This window comes from Pleurodeles waltl, chromosome 11 (assembly GCF_031143425.1).
Source record: "Pleurodeles waltl isolate 20211129_DDA chromosome 11, aPleWal1.hap1.20221129, whole genome shotgun sequence".
Lineage (NCBI taxonomy): Eukaryota > Metazoa > Chordata > Amphibia > Caudata > Salamandridae > Pleurodeles > Pleurodeles waltl.
The window spans coordinates 974,806,707-974,825,028 of NC_090450.1; the positions used below are offsets into that span (position 1 = coordinate 974,806,707).

An 18,322-nucleotide genomic window follows, 5' to 3' on the forward strand; every position below is an offset into this window, starting at 1 on the left:
TTAGAAAAAGTACATGAAATACAAAGCTGACATTTTGTGCTATCTCTTTTACTGCAACATGTGTCCTCATTGTCCATAATTGACGGGAAGACAAACTTTGCACTAAACAGAAGAATCACAAGATCTGCTTGCTTAGGATTTTTTTACCCAGGGAGTCTCTAGTAATGCCATATGGTGTTAGTTTGCATAAAAAGTGTATCACAAAAATGCCAGAAATTACACCTGTGTAACTGAAAATTTTCCTTGGCCTAATTTATACCCTTCCTTTGGAATTGTATATTTACATTTGTAAAAGCAGGCACAGACTCCCTGTCCAGCTGAGAACGTTAGAGATATTGCACAGTTGTTTGGATATAAGGGGCTGTTACAAGTATCTGGTTGCAATGTATCACAGAACTGCTTGGGGCTTGCTATTACTTAGGCACACTGAAAGCAAGAATATCATTTACAATGGACAGTAGCAAGCATTGGTCAAAGTTCCAAACCCATCCTTAGCTCTACACCTCTTTGAACTCTGTGCATTTTTATGCAACAAACAGATATAACTACATTGAATGTTGCTAGTAAAAATACTTAACCTCAAAACTTAAATGAACTAATTAACCTGTACTAAAGTACACAATTCAGGTAAGGTAAAACACATTTATTCAGTGGGTTTACGCAGCATCATTGTCCTGCACTGACACCCCATAACTCACCAACTGTTGTTGTTGAATCCTGGAAGCTGGAAAGGAATGGAATAAACATGATTGAGGAATGTTGTTTGCGTGAAAGATAGAATGTGGAACCACTGTATGATTACAATGCATAATATATCTTTTTCCATCATTAAAGGATAGAAAAATATAGAAATACCAGTAACAAATTTAATTTTGCAGCAGTCCTAGAGGGTTCCTTAGTCTGACTTTGTCCTTTACTCTGGATGCGGTTGGGTCGGCTACATCTTTGAGAACTACAAGGTCAGGTGCTTCCAGCAACAGAGTGTGTTTAGCAGATGAAGGTTGCCGCTACTGTCTACAAGCTTCTAGATTAGGAGGCATGAGCCTTGTACTCACAGCTTTACTCCTCCTTTCATTACCAAAACCTGAACCCATAAAAGTACTCTCTTAAGAAGAAATACCATTCCTGGGGTCAGATTTCCTCTTCAGTGATGACAAATCAAGCCTCTTTGACACTATCTTCCCATTACAACATTTACCATGCTGAGTTATTACATTGCCTTTGTTAACTTTCAAACCCTTCGCAGGACAAGAGAATTTGGAATCTTTTTAGAACCGCAAACAAGGCAGTCAAACTCTAATTCAATCTCCCACACTTTAAGTAAAAATGAATTTATTGTAGTTATTGTAGTACTCTTTGGCTTTTGCCTATCTGTCAGACACTTTTCTCCTTATCAACTTAATCTCAGGTTAATCCTCACCTTAAAATATGATCATTTACCGTCCCCAAAGACAAATCTGAGAAGCTCTCATCCTACCCTTAAGTAAAACATAAAATCTCACCCCTTTGAGAGTATGTGGGCAGATTATGTATGCCCACAGTCTTTTCCTGATATTTTTAAATCAGAGTTGTTTTTGTCAGGAGGTTAGACCAGTACTGCCCTTCAAATAACTGTTAACCCACACCACTTGCTTGCTACATAGAGAGTCACAAAGTGCAGAGGTGATGTGTGCTGTGCTATAATTATCAAAAAAGTTCTTCATTTACCAAAAACAAAGTTGGACCCCATTATCCATTACTAAAGTTTCAGGAAAACCCTTTCTTGATTAAAACAGTAAACTAAAACTCAGCAACATTACTAGTGTTGGCGTGTTGTAGAAACCTCACTTCTGACACACAAAATGTGATGGGGAGGATGCTTGCAATAAGTCTAACCACTGGAAGTTGCTTGGGGTAGCATCCCAACCGATTGTTCTTTTGCCTAACATACCACCTCAGTTTGGACCCAGCCATATGCAAATCAGTCTTGTTCCTGCCCCAGTAGAAACAGTGCAGGCCGCTGCACCACTTGTGTGGTTGGGCCTAGTAATTGCAACAGAAACGAATGAAACTGGGGTGGCAAGGGCTCCCATTTGGTTTATACATTCCTGTCATGAGCCCTAGGCCCAGCCACCCAAGTGGCAGAGTGTTTTTATTGGTACAAGTGGGGCAACGTTGGGTAGTACTAATTTTGTGGATTCCGGACGTTTCCATTACAAAATGTAGGGGAAACGTGTGATTTCAGGGAAAGTTTGAGGTTTGCAGGGAATTGTGGGTAGGAAACCCTCATGGGATCCACGCAAAACACACCACATGGAATTCCCTGGTTGTCTAGTTTTCAGAAATGTCTGTCTTTCATAGGTTTGCTATGGTGGTGCCACAGCATGACCCCAGATACCTCTGCTACCCTTTTGCTTATCTATCAATGTGCCACTGTAATGCCTTGTCTGTCGTGGTCTTGGGGCCACCCACACAAATGGGGTACCGTTTTTATCTGGTGATATGTGGAAACTCGGGGTGGTAGGACATTTGTGGCGCCCGCAGATTCAAGAACTTTCTATCACAGAAATGTGAGGAAAAAGTGTTTTGTTTTTTAAACCAAAGTGTGATGTTTTCAAAGGCTTCTGGGTAAAATCACCTAGTGAAGCCACGCAAGTCGTGCACCTCTGGGGTCCCCTAGTTGTCTAGTTTTCAAAAATATGCAGGCTTCCTAGGTTTTCCTAGCTATTGCCCAAACATCCACAGCTACACACTTTACACAAAAAGGGTCAGTTTTGAAGGAAAAATGTGTTGTTTTTTGGGCCATGTCCTGTTGAGGGCACTAGGCCTACCCGCACAACTGAGGTGCCATTTTTATTGGAAGCCTTAGGGGAATGATGGGTGTGAGGAAGTTTGTTGCTTCCCACAGATCACAGAACCTTCCATCACAGAAATGTGAGGAAAAAGTGCTTTATTTATTCATTTTTTTTTTTTAAGTCAAGGTTTGAGGTTTGCGAGAGATTCTGGTAAAAAAAAAAATATATGGTGAGAGCCACACAAGTCACCCCGCCCTGGATTCCCCCGGGTGTCCAGTTTTCAAAACATTTGCAAATGTGCTAGGTTTCTCTATGTGCTGACTGAGCTTGGGCCTAAAATCCACAACTACCTACTTTGCCTAAAAAAGTTCAGTTTTGAGTGGAAAAATGTGATGCATCCATTTTGTGTTTTGGGCAGGTTCCTTTCGCGGGCACTAGACCTACCCACACAAGTGAGGTACCATTTTTATCAGGAAACTTATGGGAATGCTGGGTGGAAGGAAGTTTGTGGTTCCCTGCGGATTCCAGAACTTTACATCACGGAAATGTGAGGAATATGTGTTCTTTTAGTTAAGTTTGAGGCTTGCAAGGGATTCTGGGTGAAACAAAATCTGGTGAGAGCCACGTAAGTCACCCCACTCTGGATCCTCCCAGGCACCTAGTCTTGAAAAATGTGCAAGTTTGCTAGGTTTCTTCTTTAGGTGCCGGCTGAGCTAAGGCCCAAAATCCACATCTGCCAACTTTTCAGACAAATATGATTTGTGGGTGGAAAAATGTGATGTATCCATGTTGCGTTTTGGGCCATTTCCTTTGAGGGTCATTAAGCCTACCCACAAAAGTGAAGTATGTTTTTTTTTTGGAAGACATGTGGGTGCATAGAATAGTAGAACATTTGTTATTACCAATTTGATTTCACTACATTTGTGCCAAGTGTAAGCGCCAGCGTGTAAAAAAAAAAAAAAAAAAAAGACATTTTGAAATACCCTCTAAATCGTAGGCTAGTGCGGTTTCCAATAAATTCAGAGATGTACAAATAATAACTGCTCATAAACTCAATATCTTGTGACCATTTCACAAATAAATAGGTTTTCTTGATACACATTTTTCACTCTACATGTTTCACAATATGAATATGTCTATACTGGTACACAATGAAAAACGATTGCACTGTGCAACTCAGTTGTGTGCTCTTGACACCTTGGGTTCTTGGAGAACCTACAAACCCTATATCCCCACAACTCAAAGGGTACATTGGACGTAATAGTTTGTTCGGTGGCATGTGTAGCTGCAGATACACATGCTGTGCATAGTCCGCCGTCTGGTGTTGGATCGGAGTGTTACAAGTTGTTTTTCTTCGAAGAAGTCTTTTCGAGTCACGAGACCGAGGGACTCCTCCCACTTCGGTTCCATTGCGCATGGGCGTCGACTCCATCTTAGATTGTTTTTTTTCCGCCATCGGGTTCGGACGTGTTCCTTTTCGCTCCGTGTTTCGGGTCGGAAAGTTAGTCAGAATCAACGGAAAATTTGTCGGTATTGTTTCGTTCGGTATCGGGCTAGTTAGGACAAATCGACACCGAGCCTTAAAGAGCTCCGGTAACCCTTCGGGGTATTTTCGATCCCCCGTCGGGGCCTGGTCGGCCCGACCGTGTGCAACATCGAGACTGATGGAACGGACCCCGTTCCGATTCTGTCCTAAATGCCACAGTAAATATCCTTATACAGACCAATATTTGGTCTGTAACTTGTGCCTGTCCCCCGAGCACAAGGAAGAGTCGTGTGAGGCCTGTTGCGCGTTTCGGTCGAGAAAAACGCTCAGGGACCGAAGAGCCAGGAGGTTGCAGATGGCTTCCACGCCGACAGGACAACAAGGGTTCGAGGAGGAGGAAGAAGAAGAAACTTTCTCCATCCGCGAATCGGATTCCGAAGAATTCGACGTCGACGAGCAACCAACCGTGAGTAAGACGTCGAAAGAAAGATCACACGAAAAAACAGACAAAGCCCAGGGGACGCCACTGCCAACGGCCATGGCATAACCCATAAAGTAGGTGACCGTCCATCGGCACCGAAAAAGGGCGAGGTGGTGCCGCAGTCGTCCGACTCAGGTCGAGACACAGGCAAGCAACACTCTCGGGACCGAGAGAGTGGTGCAGAAAAGGCTCGACACCGAGATAGCGGCACCGAAGCTACTCGACACAGAGATAGCGGCACCGAAGCTGCTCGGCACAGAGATAGCGGCACCGAAGATGGTCGGCACCGAGAGGCCAAGACACCGAAAAAGTGAAAGATCTCGTCGGAGCCGAAAACAACTAAAGACACGGTTTCGGTGCCAAAACACCCGGCAACCGAACCAAAAACCAGTTCCTACTCAGAGGAACAATCACTGTCCTCTCAACTAAAAAGACACCGATTTGAGGAGGAATTACAAACTACAGAGGTAGATCACACGCAAAAGCGGATCTTTATCCAAAGGGGTACAGGGAAAATCAGCACTCTTCCCCCAATCAGAAGGAAAAGGAAACTTGACTTCCAACAACAAGACAAGCCACCACAAGCAAAGGTGGTAAAGAGGGTAACTCCACCACCCTCTCCACCACAGTCAACTCATGTATCACCGGCACAGACTCCACCACAATCACCAGCTCATACCACCATGAGCCAGGATGATCAGGAAGCATGGGACCTCTATGATGCTCCAGTATCGGACAATAGTCCAGAGTCGTACCCAACTAAACCCTCACCACCTGAGGACAGTACAGCATATGCACAGGTGGTAGCTAGGGCAGCCGAATTTCATAATGTATCTCTACATTCGGAGCCTATTGAGGATGACTTCCTCTTTAACACCCTGTCCTCCACCCACAGCCATTATCAAAGCCTTCCCATGCTCCCGGGAATGCTAAGGCACGCTAAACAGATTTTCAAGGAGCCTGTTAAAAGCAGAGCAATAACTCCAAGGGTGGAGAAAAAATACAAGGCACCGCCCACAGACCCTGCTTTTATTACATCACAACTGACACCAGATTCAGTAGTCGTAGGAGCAGCTCGTAAAAGAGCCAACTCGCATACATCAGGCGACGCACCACCTCCGGACAAGGAGAGCCGCAAGTTTGATGCAGCTGGGAAAAGGGTTGCAGCACAAGCTGCAAATCAGTGGCGCATCGCCAACTCGCAAGCACTCCTAGCGCGATACGACAGGGCCCATTGGGACGAGATGCAGCATCTCATCGAGCACCTCCCCAAAGAATTCCAGAAACGAGCGAAACAAGTGGTTGAAGAGGGGCAAAATATCTCCAACAACCAAATACGTTCTTCTATGGATGCAGCAGATACAGCTGCAAGAACAATAAATACTGCTGTGACAATAAGGAGGCACGCATGGCTGCGCACATCTGCCTTCAAACCTGAGATACAACAGGCAGTGCTCAATATGCCGTTCAATGAACAGCAATTGTTTGGCCCAGAAGTGGACACTGCAATTGAAAAAATTAAAGAAGGACACTGACACAGCCAAAGCCATGGGCGCACTCTATTCCCCGCAGGGCAGAGGCACATTTGGCACATTTCCCAAAACAACTTTCAGAGGAGGGTTTCGAGGTCAAGCCACAGAAGCCAGCACCTCACAAACAAGACCACCTACCTACCAGGGACAATATCAAAGGGGTGGCTTTCGAGGCCAATACAGAGGGGGCCAATTCCCAAGAAACCGGGGAAAGTTTCAAGGTCCCAAAACCCCTCAAAATAAACAGTGACTCACAGGTCACACAACCCCTTCACACAACACCAGTGGGGGGAAGACTAAGCCAGTTCCACAGATCATGGGAGGAAATAACAACAGACACTTGGGTCTTAGCAATTATCCAACATGGTTATTGCATAGAATTTCTCCAACTCCCTCCAAACGTCCCACCAAAAACACACAATATGTCAAAACAGCATATAGACCTTCTAGGACTAGAAGTTCAAGCATTACTGCAAAAAGACGCAATAGAATTAGTACCAAAAACACAAAAGAACACAGGAGTTTACTCACTGTACTTTCTAATACCGAAAAAGGACAAAAGTCTGAGACCAATATTAGATCTCAGAACACTAAACACCTACATCAAATCAGACCACTTTCACATGGTCACGTTACAAGACGTAATACCACTACTGAAACAGCAAGACTACATGACAACGTTAGATCTAAAAGACGCGTATTTCCATATACCGATACATCCCTCGCACAGGAAATACCTAAGGTTCGTATTCAAAGGAATACATTACCAATTCAAAGTGTTGCCATTCGGAATAACAACAGCACCAAGAGTCTTTACAAAATGTCTAGCAGTAGTAGCTGCACATATCAGGAGGCAGCAAATACACGTGTTCCCATTCCTAGACGATTGGTTAATCAAAACCAACTCGCTAACAAAGTGTTCACACCACACAGATTATGTTATACAAACCCTTTACAAACTGGGTTTCTCCATCAACTATGCAAAGTCACACCTTTTGCCATGTCAAACACAGCAATACTTAGGAGCGACAATCAACACAACAAAAGGGATAGCCACTCCAAGTCCACAAAGGGTTCAAAATTTTCACAAGGTGATACAAGCTATGTATCCAACACAAAAGATACACGCAAATATGGTATTAAAACTCCTAGGCATGATGTCCTCATGCATAGCCATTGTCCCAAACGCAAGATTGCACATGCGGCCCTTACAACAGTGCCTAGCATCACAATGGTCACATGCACAGGGTCAACTTCTAGATCTGGTGTTGATAGACCGCCAAACATACATCTCGCTTCTATGGTGGAACAGTACAAATTTAAACAAAGGGCGGCCTTTCCAAGACCCAGTGCCACAATACGTGATAACAACAGATGCTTCCATGACAGGGTGGGGAGCACACCTCAATCAACACAGCATCCAAGGACAATGGGACGTACATCAAAGAAAGTTTCATATAAATCACCTAGAATTGTTAGCAGTATTTCTAGCGTTGAAAGCATTCCAACCAATGATAACCCACAAATACATTCTTGTCAAAACAGACAACATGACGACAATGTATTATTTAAACAAACAGGGGGGAACACACTCGACACAGTTGTGTCTCCTAACACAAAAAATATGGCATTGGGCAATTCACAACCACATTCGCCTAATAGCACAGTTTATTCCAGGGATCCAGAACCAGCTAGCAGACAATCTCTCTCGGGATCACCAACAGGTCCACGAATGGGAAATTCACCCCCAAATCCTGAACACTTACTTCCAAATTTGGGGAACACCTCAAATAGATCTATTTGCAACAAAAGAAAACGCAAAATGCCAAAACTTCGCATCCAGGTACCCACACCGGCAATCTCAAGGCAATGCTCTATGGATGAATTGGTCAGGGATATTTGCGTACGCTTTTCCCCCTCTCCCTCTCCTTCCATATCTAGTAAACAGATTGAGTCAAAACAAACTCAAACTCATACTAATAGCACCAATATGGGCAAGACAACCTTGGTATACCACACTACTAGACCTGTCAGTAGTACCTCATGTCAAACTACCCAACAGGCCAGATCTGTTAACACAAACAACAGATCAGGCATCCAAACCCAGCATCGCTGAATCTAGCAATTTGGCTCCTGAAATCCTAGAATTTGGACACTTAAACCTCACACAAGAGTGTATGGAGGTCATAAAACAAGCTAGAAGACCATCCAGTAGACACTGCTATGCAAGTAAATGGAAAAGATTTGTTTGTTACTGCCATAATAATCAAGTCCAACCATTGCATGCATCTCCAAAAGATGTAGTAAAATATTTACTACATTTACAAAAATCAAATCTAGCTTTCTCTTCCATAAAAATACATCTCGCAGCAATATCTGCTTACCTGCAGATTACTCATTCAACTTCCCTATTTAGAATACCTGTCATTAAAGCGTTTATGGAGGGCCTAAAGAGAATTATACCACCAAGGACACCACCTGTTCCTTCATGGAACCTCAACATTGTCTTGACAAGGCTCATGGGTCCACCTTTCGAACCCATGCATTCTTGTGAAATGCAATACTTAACGTGGAAAGTTGCATTTCTCATTGCTATCACATCTCTAAGAAGAGTAAGTGAAATACAGGCGTTTACCATACAAGAACCATTTATTCAAATACACAAAAATAAGGTCGTTCTAAGAACATATCCAAAATTCTTACCAAAGGTTATCTCACCGTTCCACTTAAACCAAACAGTGGAATTACCAGTGTTCTTCCCACAGCCAGATTCAATAGCTGAAAGAGCACTACATACATTAGACATCAAGAGAGCACTAATGTACTACATTGACAGGACAAAAGAAATTAGGAAGACAAAACAACTATTTATTGCCTTCCAAAAACCTCATACAGGAAATCCAATTTCAAAACAAGGTATCGCCAGATGGATAGTAAAATGCATCCAAACCTGCTATCTTAAAGCAAAGAGAGAACTGCCTATTACACCAAAGGCACACTCAACCAGAAAGAAAGGTGCTACTATGGCCTTTCTAGGAAATATTCCAATGACCGAAATATGTAAGGCAGCAACATGGTCTACGCCTCATACATTTACTAGACACTACTGCGTGGATGTGTTAACTGCACAACAAGCAACAGTAGGTCAAGCTGTACTAAGAACATTATTTCAAACTACTTCAACTCCTACAGGCTGAACCACCGCTTTTGGGGAGATAACTGCTTACTAGTCTATGCACAGCATGTGTATCTGCAGCTACACATGCCACCGAACGGAAAATGTCACTTACCCAGTGTACATCTGTTCGTGGCATTAGTCGCTGCAGATTCACATGCGCCCACCCTCCTCCCCGGGAGCCTGTAGCCGTTTAGAAGTAGATCTTGAACATTTGTACATTTGTAAATATATTACATTAAACCTTCATTTTGTACATACGTATTTATTCCATTGCATGGGCACTATTATTAGCATACACAACTCCTACCTCACCCTCTGCGGGGAAAACAATCTAAGATGGAGTCGACGCCCATGCGCAATGGAACCGAAGTGGGAGGAGTCCCTCGGTGTCATGACTCGAAAAGACTTCTTCGAAGAAAAACAACTTGTAACACTCCGACCCAACACCAGACGGCGGACTATGCACAGCATGTGAATCTGCAGCGACTAATGCCACGAACAGATGTACACTGAGTAAGTGACATTTTCCATTTCTTTTATAAATTGTTCATTGTGACATAAACTTACAGATGAAAATGTTGTCACAAACGGCTGGTTTTTCCTATTCATTTTCAATATTTCTTTATTTCATCAGTTAGTTTCTTTGAGAAAACCATGAGGGGTCTAGACACATGACCCCTTGTTAAATTCAGAATTTTGTCTACAATTCTGAAATTTATAGCTTTCCTTGATCACCCATGGGTTTCACACTGGTTTCCACCACAAAGTGGAAGTAGGTTGAGATCACAAAAAATAGGGAAATGGGCTGTCTCTTTGAAAAATGCCAAGACTGTGGTAAAAAAATAGATTTAGTTATTTAGCTGTTCATGTTCCTGAAAGGCAGGAACACAGTGCCTTTAGCACGGCAAACCCTTTGTTGATGCCATTTAAAAAAAAAAAAAAAAACAGACACTTTTAGCTGGAGCAGTTGTTTTCCTATTTTTTCCCAAAAACTCACAACTTTGCTATATTTTGCCTATGTACTCTCTTCCCTTCTGGGAAATCCACAAACCCTGGGTCCCTTAAAAATCCCCAGGATGTTGGCAAAAAAGGACTCTGCTTTGGCGTGGATACCTTATGTGGGGAAGAAAGATATGGTGCCCTAAGCGTGAACTACCTCAACACTTAGTCGCTCAGCACTGCACGAGAAAAGTGCCAGCAGTTAATGAGTTACATAAAATAGCTTTTGTGTATGTGTTTCATTTATACTTGTTTCTGTATTTTTGTGCCTTGTTTTGAGGGTCAAATCTTAGGAATTGCTTAGTTCCTGGCTTTTGGGAATGGCTTTTAATGGTCCCTGATTTCCAGGAATGATTCAGTGGGAGTCCACAGAAGTCAAAAGGTTAAGAACTGCTGCTCCTTAGAGGAAATGGAGCTGCTATTCAAATAAGAAATGTGTCCATTCCTACTACCCGCCCCACCCCAAACCCTTGAGGTTGCCAGCCTGATTTCCATAGGGGAATAGATTCAATGGGTTACCCTTTGCAAATCAGTTCCCTCCATAATTTGGGAGTCAGTATTCGATCAATGTTTTGAAACTGGAATTATGGCCGCAAGCCATTGATGCATAGCTTATTGAATTGCAATTTGGAAGGGATGACCTTTACACTGCCTTCCAAGTTCATATACAGTAATCATTACTAAACCCATGCGGTGATTTGGAAAAAATCCAAATAGCAAAATGGGGTTTGTGCAAATGTATAAGGACTTTTGCAGTGGCCAACAGTTATATATTTTTTATTTCTTCTGCCTCCGAATTGGCGGGTTTGCGACCGCAAAAACCCTTTGTACATCTGACCCTTGATACATAAATTTCCATGTGGCCTAAGAGGGAGGCAGCAGAATATCTTTCTGGGGCATCTATTTGCTAACCAACACCTGAAGCTGGTTTCAGAAGTTAATTGACAAATCTTAGGCACATTAACTTGAAGTGTTAAATTGTGTCTCCAAAGATGAATTGGTCACATTTTTTTTTGTTTTGTAATTCTTTTTATTAAATGACAAAACAGCCATTGCATCTTGTAACATGCTACCATCAATAATCCCCGTTTTGATAATAACTCGGAGTGGGGAAACCAAACATCGCCTTATCAAATTAACATCATAAACAGACATCCCCCTTTTAATACACAGCTATTGAGCGACCAGCCTCGAATTGGTCACATTTGTAGTCTGACCCCTGGGCACACTGAAGAGGTGTGCCATTTACCCTAAACATTTAACCTTCCTCAGTTACTATATCTTGAACATATTTACAGTATACAATTCTAGTGTTTCACATTTCCAGATAAATGGGAAGGTTTTTTTTAAATTCTCAGTGAGAGTCGCAGTGGTTTCAGTTTTAATGACCATAGAAGGATAAAAGTCGATCAGCCCTGCTTGGATTAAGTCCTGTGTAGCATCTGGCCTCCTGCTGATCGTGATGAGCCAAGAGTTTTTTGAATGGCAGTGCCTCTGAAACACTTTCTCACCTTTGTTATGTGTCCTGGGCAGTCTAATTTTTGCACAGTCTCTAATCTCCACTTTTACCTTTGCTGGATTGTTCTAGTAATATCCGCGTGTGAACGTTTCTGTTAAAACTCAGTTTGCTGAACTGAACACTGGAACTTTTTAGAGCCTCGGCAAACATTTCCAATAAGCATTTTAAGACCATCTCTTTTTTGCTATGCACAAAAGCAGCCTCTAGAGTTGAAAATAGTTTCTATTATGAAGCTCCCGCTATTTTGTTCTGCAGGTTGCCTGTTGTATGGGTTTCAGGGTAGGACTTTTCCACTATTGCACTTCTGGGGAACTCTGGAACCCTCTTCCTAATTTAATAAAAATAAGGCTCCCACACTTTTGTAAACTGTTGCTGGAGCAGCTCGACAGATTGATTGTTGGCAATTCATCAAGCAAAACGTAACTTACTTTTTGTGAATCATAAATATTCTGTGCCTTTTCTTGAAGCTATGAGCTGTGAAGTAACTCTTTTAGATAAACTCTGTAGCCAGCAGATCACTTTGAATTCGCTGTTATTTGAAGCTATGCCTAACTTTATGCTGTTGGTACTTTATTTTCCCAGGATGTACCTAGTTGGCGAGGAGTCGGTGGTGATGTTTTGCACGGTTCACGTCAAGTGACACAATTCCGACAGGGTTTGTGGTATTTTGTGGTTGAAGATGAAGACCGTTTTGATGGTCGCAGAAAAGCCGTCTTTGGCACAGTCCATTGCCAAAATCCTTTCGAAAGGTGAGTGGGTCCAGGCAATTCAACCCCTAATTTTTGCTTTTGGAAGGATCTATGCTACCAGCTTAGCCAGCTGCCCAAGTCCCTACCTCCTTCACAGAATAGGATTACTCAGTTTCCTCTTATGCCATACTCTTATGGTAACTATTTCAACCTGTTCTCTTCTGTCCTACCTCAAAGGAAGGCCAGTTGGGAAACTCTAGTGGGTAAAAACCCTGCTACAGGAAGGTGCCTCCATAACCGAGAGCAAAGGAACGAGATTTTGTTGTCAGTAGAATGCGGGATCAAATGACGAGCTCTTACTATTAAACAGTAATGCCACAGTCACCTAGAACAGTGGTTCCCAACCTTTTGACTTCTTTTGACTTATCATTACAGTAACCCGGGGATCCCCCCCCGAATGATGATTGGAATCCAGGGACCCCCAGTGAGTAATTTCTGGAAGCCAGGGACCCCGGCCTAAACATTGTCGATGGTTCGAACTGCAAAACAATACACAAAAACACAGATACAAGCATTCACCAAACACATACACAAATGATAACACATTTCATTTAATTTGCAAATAAGGTATAAAAATGTAAATTTAAATAGGATGGTTCGAGCTTTTCTAAATTCAATTGAAGCCACACATCGTCCATACTGTATTCTGTTTAATGCATGTCTACTGCTCCCATGAATCAATCTGAGGATACTCATTTAATGTTTATCCTCCAATTTCAACTCCCTGACATTTATAGTATGTCTTACAATTTCCAACCGTACATTTATTAGTCAGTTAGTTTATTTTCTAAGCAGTCACGACCCCCTGAGGAGGCTTTTCAATTCATTTATTTGTATCCCTAACACTGAGATCAGTGTACAGAACCAAGATTCTGCAAAACTTTAAATACTTCTAAAAACTGGGGAATTTCATGCTAACAAAGATTGCATGCTTATCACCGGGAACTAGACTTTTGAACTACCGCCACCATGTTGGTGTAAAAATGGCTGTATTTTTATTGTAGCGCTCCAGCAATTTTAAGAAGAACCCTGCCATTTTTACAGCTATCGCACCATATAAAAGTGACCAGGACATTACTTTTGTCCAGCTTTGACTGCAGCAATTTTGAACGGTAGGAAAAAAGAATCGATACATTTCAGAACAAAGACTCCGATTTTACTGTAAGTTAAGAAGATCAGAACGCATCTCTCGCCCCACCCCAAAACTATTACGTTTCTCCGGGTAGCAGAGCGTAACATTGAAGCTGCTTCTGTTTGCCTGTGTCCTGAGTTAGCACAGATTGTTTTTTCACTTCCACCCCAGCCTGAGATCATACAAGTCAAACTTACTTGCACTAACTAGGTTCCACCTTAAACAAAGGTTCCTAACTTGTGAACATGGGAGAAAAAATTCAAAGCAAGACGGGAACACTAGTTGTTGAAACCACAAAATCCATGCAAGGTGCTGCTGGATTACAAAGGGCTTACAGCAGGGGCAGATTCTTGGCTGAAATGATTGCGAATGATTTTCTATTATTTGCCACGCTCCTGGAAAACTTTAAGAAAAAGGTAGAGCTTACCCTGACAGAAACCTAAGTTGTGCAGTTGTATTGATTAGTTGCTTAGGCCACATATACTGCAAAAGCAGGTGACTTCCTATGGTACGGAGATGCTTAGGCAGGTGACAAGCAGGGAGTGAATAAGAGAAAGTTGCAGACTGAAAAATGGATCTCAGAGCTAAGAAAACTGTGCATGTTCGGTAATTAGAGGAGCGACTGCGTAAACGCTTTTTCATCTCAGCAAAGATAAACTAAGTCCTCTGAAAGAAAGCCAGGAGGGTAGTATTTGTTACATGGAATCCGGCTTTCGATTTTTTCCCCTTCCCTTTATTGTAGAAGATGTTCTCAACTTTGTGGGCTGTGAGAGGGGCACCCTAGGTGTCTAGGAGGGAACTAAACAAAGCGCTGGGAGCTGGCATGTTCCTAAGCACCACCACCAGTTTTGGCAGATGACTGGATTGAGTCAGACGTGCTCCTTCTGTTGCTGACAAATATCAATCACCCCTGATGGTCTGGATAACAATAACTTTTCGGTGTCTTTTCTAATAATGGATTATTATAGTTAAATAGTCCCCTTAGCCGTTATGTTTTCCTGTTGTTCAAGCTAACTTCTGAGTTTATATTCGATGTCAGGCATTTTTCTGTCCTCACCTTCCATTCCACCCTCCCCCAACAAAAAATATTCCACAGTTTAGACATCTTGTCAGTAAGATAAGATGCGCCCTCGAACAATTGACAAACCCACCTGCAAGATTGTTTGATTTATGCTTCTGAAATCTGTACGAGGTTTGCAGTTTGTGCTCACCCCACCTAATTTATCCATTTTCTTTGATATAAATATTGTGGTGTATTTGTTGAACTACGAAAAGCATTCTCCGTCATACTGATAAGCCTTGAACAAGAAAAAACTATCAGTTATAGTGAACATCTTGACTGATGGTACCATTTAAAGCGTCTCCACCTTTAAATTAGGAGTTTATTCTTATTTTTTATGCTTTAAACAACTGGAGATTACAAATATTTTTTTCAATTAAATTTTACACCCCCTACAGCTTGTGAACAGGTGTGTCAAAATCGTAGGTTTGTAGCAGCAATGGGTGTGTTGTGAGGCTGATCATTTGCAGCACATTGTAACTTTCCTGTTAAATACTATTAATTGATGGTGTAAATCTTGACAGTTTGAGTGCTGAACCCCACCATCTTTACCTGCTTTATGCCGTGACGAGCCAGCTGACCTGTTGGGTTACCTAGCATGAAAAAGAATGGACAAAAGAGCCTGCTGTCCAAGCTCTAGAATTTTGTGTCCTGACTCTGGTTTCCTTCTTGCAGGATCTGCATCATCTCGGAAAGGTTTGAACGGAGCATGCTCGGTGCACGAGTACAGTGGATCTTTCATGGGCCAAAGTGTCCGCTTCAAGATGACATCGGTGTGCGGCCATGTTATGACTCTGGACTTTATAGGTAATGAGCTTTACCAGTGGCCCCTGCCAAAATGGAGGAAAGTTCTTTGGTGTTCAAAGAACACAATGGTATGACTATATTACAATTTATGAGAGATCAGTACGATTGTGGATGGCTGTGACATTTCTTGGTCACCGCGTGAACCATTTGATCAGAAGTTGACTTGTCTTTGTCACTCGAATACAGACGTAGAAAACATCCCTTAGTGACACAGACTCATTTTTCTGCTGCACATGATGTCACGAGGAATACAGCTCCTGGTTGCCACTGCTGGCTGCTTCCATTGCATGAAAGAACTGCACACACCATATACAGGGTTCCGTTCAAAATTCTATGATGACAACCCATCCTCACTACCTGTGCACCAGTATTCTTAGCATTGACTTCATTTGTAGTTAGACACAATTTTGGTACGTTTAGTGGTCTACACATCTCTATTCTGAAGCCCTTTTTATCCTTCCTAGAGGACATATCAACAGTATTGGGAGTTGCGTTGAACTCTGGTCTCAACTGTGCGAACACACTTTTTAAAATTTTAACAGAATATTAAATCTCTTGTCTCTAAGTAGACCACAAGACCCTGACCAGATGGTAGACAGAAGCATAGACTCCTTGCCCAAATATCTGGTTTCTACACTGCCCCCCCCCCTGTCAATTCCCTGGTCATGGTTGAAGTTCTTTGCCTTGCCCTGAAATTAACCCTTGGTAAGTGCCTTGCTTCTGTCCCCAATATCTTGACAAGAAAATAAACAGCACACTGATGGATGAAAACTGTACTTTCCAGGCACAAGTTTACTCTACTTTTGCATAATATGCTGCAATTTAAAGGTTGTTTTTGGTGCTTTACAGTCCTAGAACCCAAGAACATTTCCCCATGTTAACTTGCACACTCGGATCAACCACTGCTTTCTGGGGAAAAAAAAAAAAACGAATCCTACATAAATGATTTCTCCTTCATGCCTTTGAGCGTCTCTCAGTTGGCAGAGCTGTATTGTACAAATCACTCTATTACTTCAATAATGATTATTTTACTTTCCCCAACCTCTCAATGCTCCTGAATCCATTTAAAGGAGTTGAAATTTCTCCCCAACTTTCCAAAAAGCAAATTTCTCTATAAAAAGCCCTTTCCTTAAAAACAGGGAAGCTTGTTTGTAAATAGATGGGTACACATGAAAACAAATGATTTAAAAAATTGTAGAATTTGGCACAGCACTATAGTGAAAAGAAAACAGCTGATTTAGACTTATGACAGTAGTTAGATTGTGTGCATAATCTCACGAAGATGTGAAACTAAGGCCCCATAGGTGTTTTTTCTTTAAAAGTTGGAACTAACTTTCTGATTGTGGAAGCATGGACTTTCTGGGGTGAGACTTTAAGGCGTAGGGTTGTGTCATCGTTGAACAGGAGTTTTCTAAGGGCCCAGCAAGACTGTTGCATCAAAGATTGTTGGCCCGCAGAACAATTAGTGGTTTAAGACAATGCTTTTACCTGCATCCAAACTTGACAACTACTTGCCTGCAAAGCAGGCCCACCATGGAAAGTGGGAGTGTGCCTTTGTGATAGCATGAATGTGAGGCTCATCCGGCAAGTGGGTGCAGGTTTTTTTAATGGCAAGTAGGAGTGGAGCTTTCTGATGCCTAACGCGGTGATTGCATGGAGTATCAGGGCTTGTGATCTCAGTGAGGATCAGGTCTTTGCAGTTGTAAGAAAGACTGGACCTTGTTGATTGAAGACAAACAGGTTTTTTTCTAGCGGCAGGGAAAAGTTGAGCTTTCTGATGGCAAACATCTGGCTTGGCACTTTTGGTTCTTTGGTGTTTTCAAGGATTAAAAAATATTATGTTACATGGTATCTAAATATGATATTGTGAAGATTTTTCAAGCTCCATGCTTTTCTAAAGTTCCAAAGGGCCACTTATGTTTGAAAGCTGGAAGTACCATGATCCACAAACCTCTACTCTTAACTATATTTGTCTCTATTCAGGAAAATATAACAACTGGGATAAAGTAGATCCCGCTGAGCTGTTCAGCAAAGCGCCAACCGAGAAGAAAGAGGCCAATCCCAAGCTGAACATGGTGAAGTTCCTACAGGTAAACTTTGTTATGCAAGAATATTTGAAAGCTATTTTATATCGCAGTTAAAAGGCACAGAGGTACGCAGTCTCAGTTACAATGTGTTCATTGCGGGCTGGGTACCAACTTTGCCAGGCACCTGGTTGTAGAACCTATTCTTTCCATATTCAAATCAAACCCCAATGTACCACCTGTCTTGGACCTATAGTAACACTTCTTCTGAAGTGCATTCTCCTGATCATCTCTGATAACTTCTAGAGTTGGAAGATGTCCAGTTTACATTGGAACTCCTAAATCATAATTCTGAAGCACTTTCTGGGTACTGCTGGGATTACACTGCACTATACATTTATAATAATTTTGACGTCTTGTGCGTTTTGATTTGTCAAGCTTAATGTCATCTGTGACAATGGAACATCTCACTTAAAAATGTCTAGTATTTGTTTTTGTTTTTACATTTTTTGGGTTTCCCCTACCAGATAGTGCAACCTCTCTGTTCGTAACAAGTTCATAGTGAACTTACAGTGGACTTA

At 42.1% G+C, this 18,322-nt stretch overlaps 1 protein-coding gene across 1 annotated transcript in view; it reads left to right on the forward strand.

The window, feature by feature from the left end:
• Positions 1-18,322, forward strand: part of TOP3B (DNA topoisomerase III beta) — a 139,402-nt gene that overhangs the window by 18,497 nt on the left and 102,583 nt on the right. Inside the window, exons 2-4 of the mRNA XM_069215240.1 lie at positions 12,552-12,718; positions 15,586-15,717; positions 17,701-17,807. Coding sequence (XP_069071341.1) covers positions 12,649-12,718; positions 15,586-15,717; positions 17,701-17,807 — 309 coding nt within the window. The 5' untranslated portion in view covers positions 12,552-12,648. The remainder of the gene's footprint in view (positions 1-12,551; positions 12,719-15,585; positions 15,718-17,700; positions 17,808-18,322) is intronic.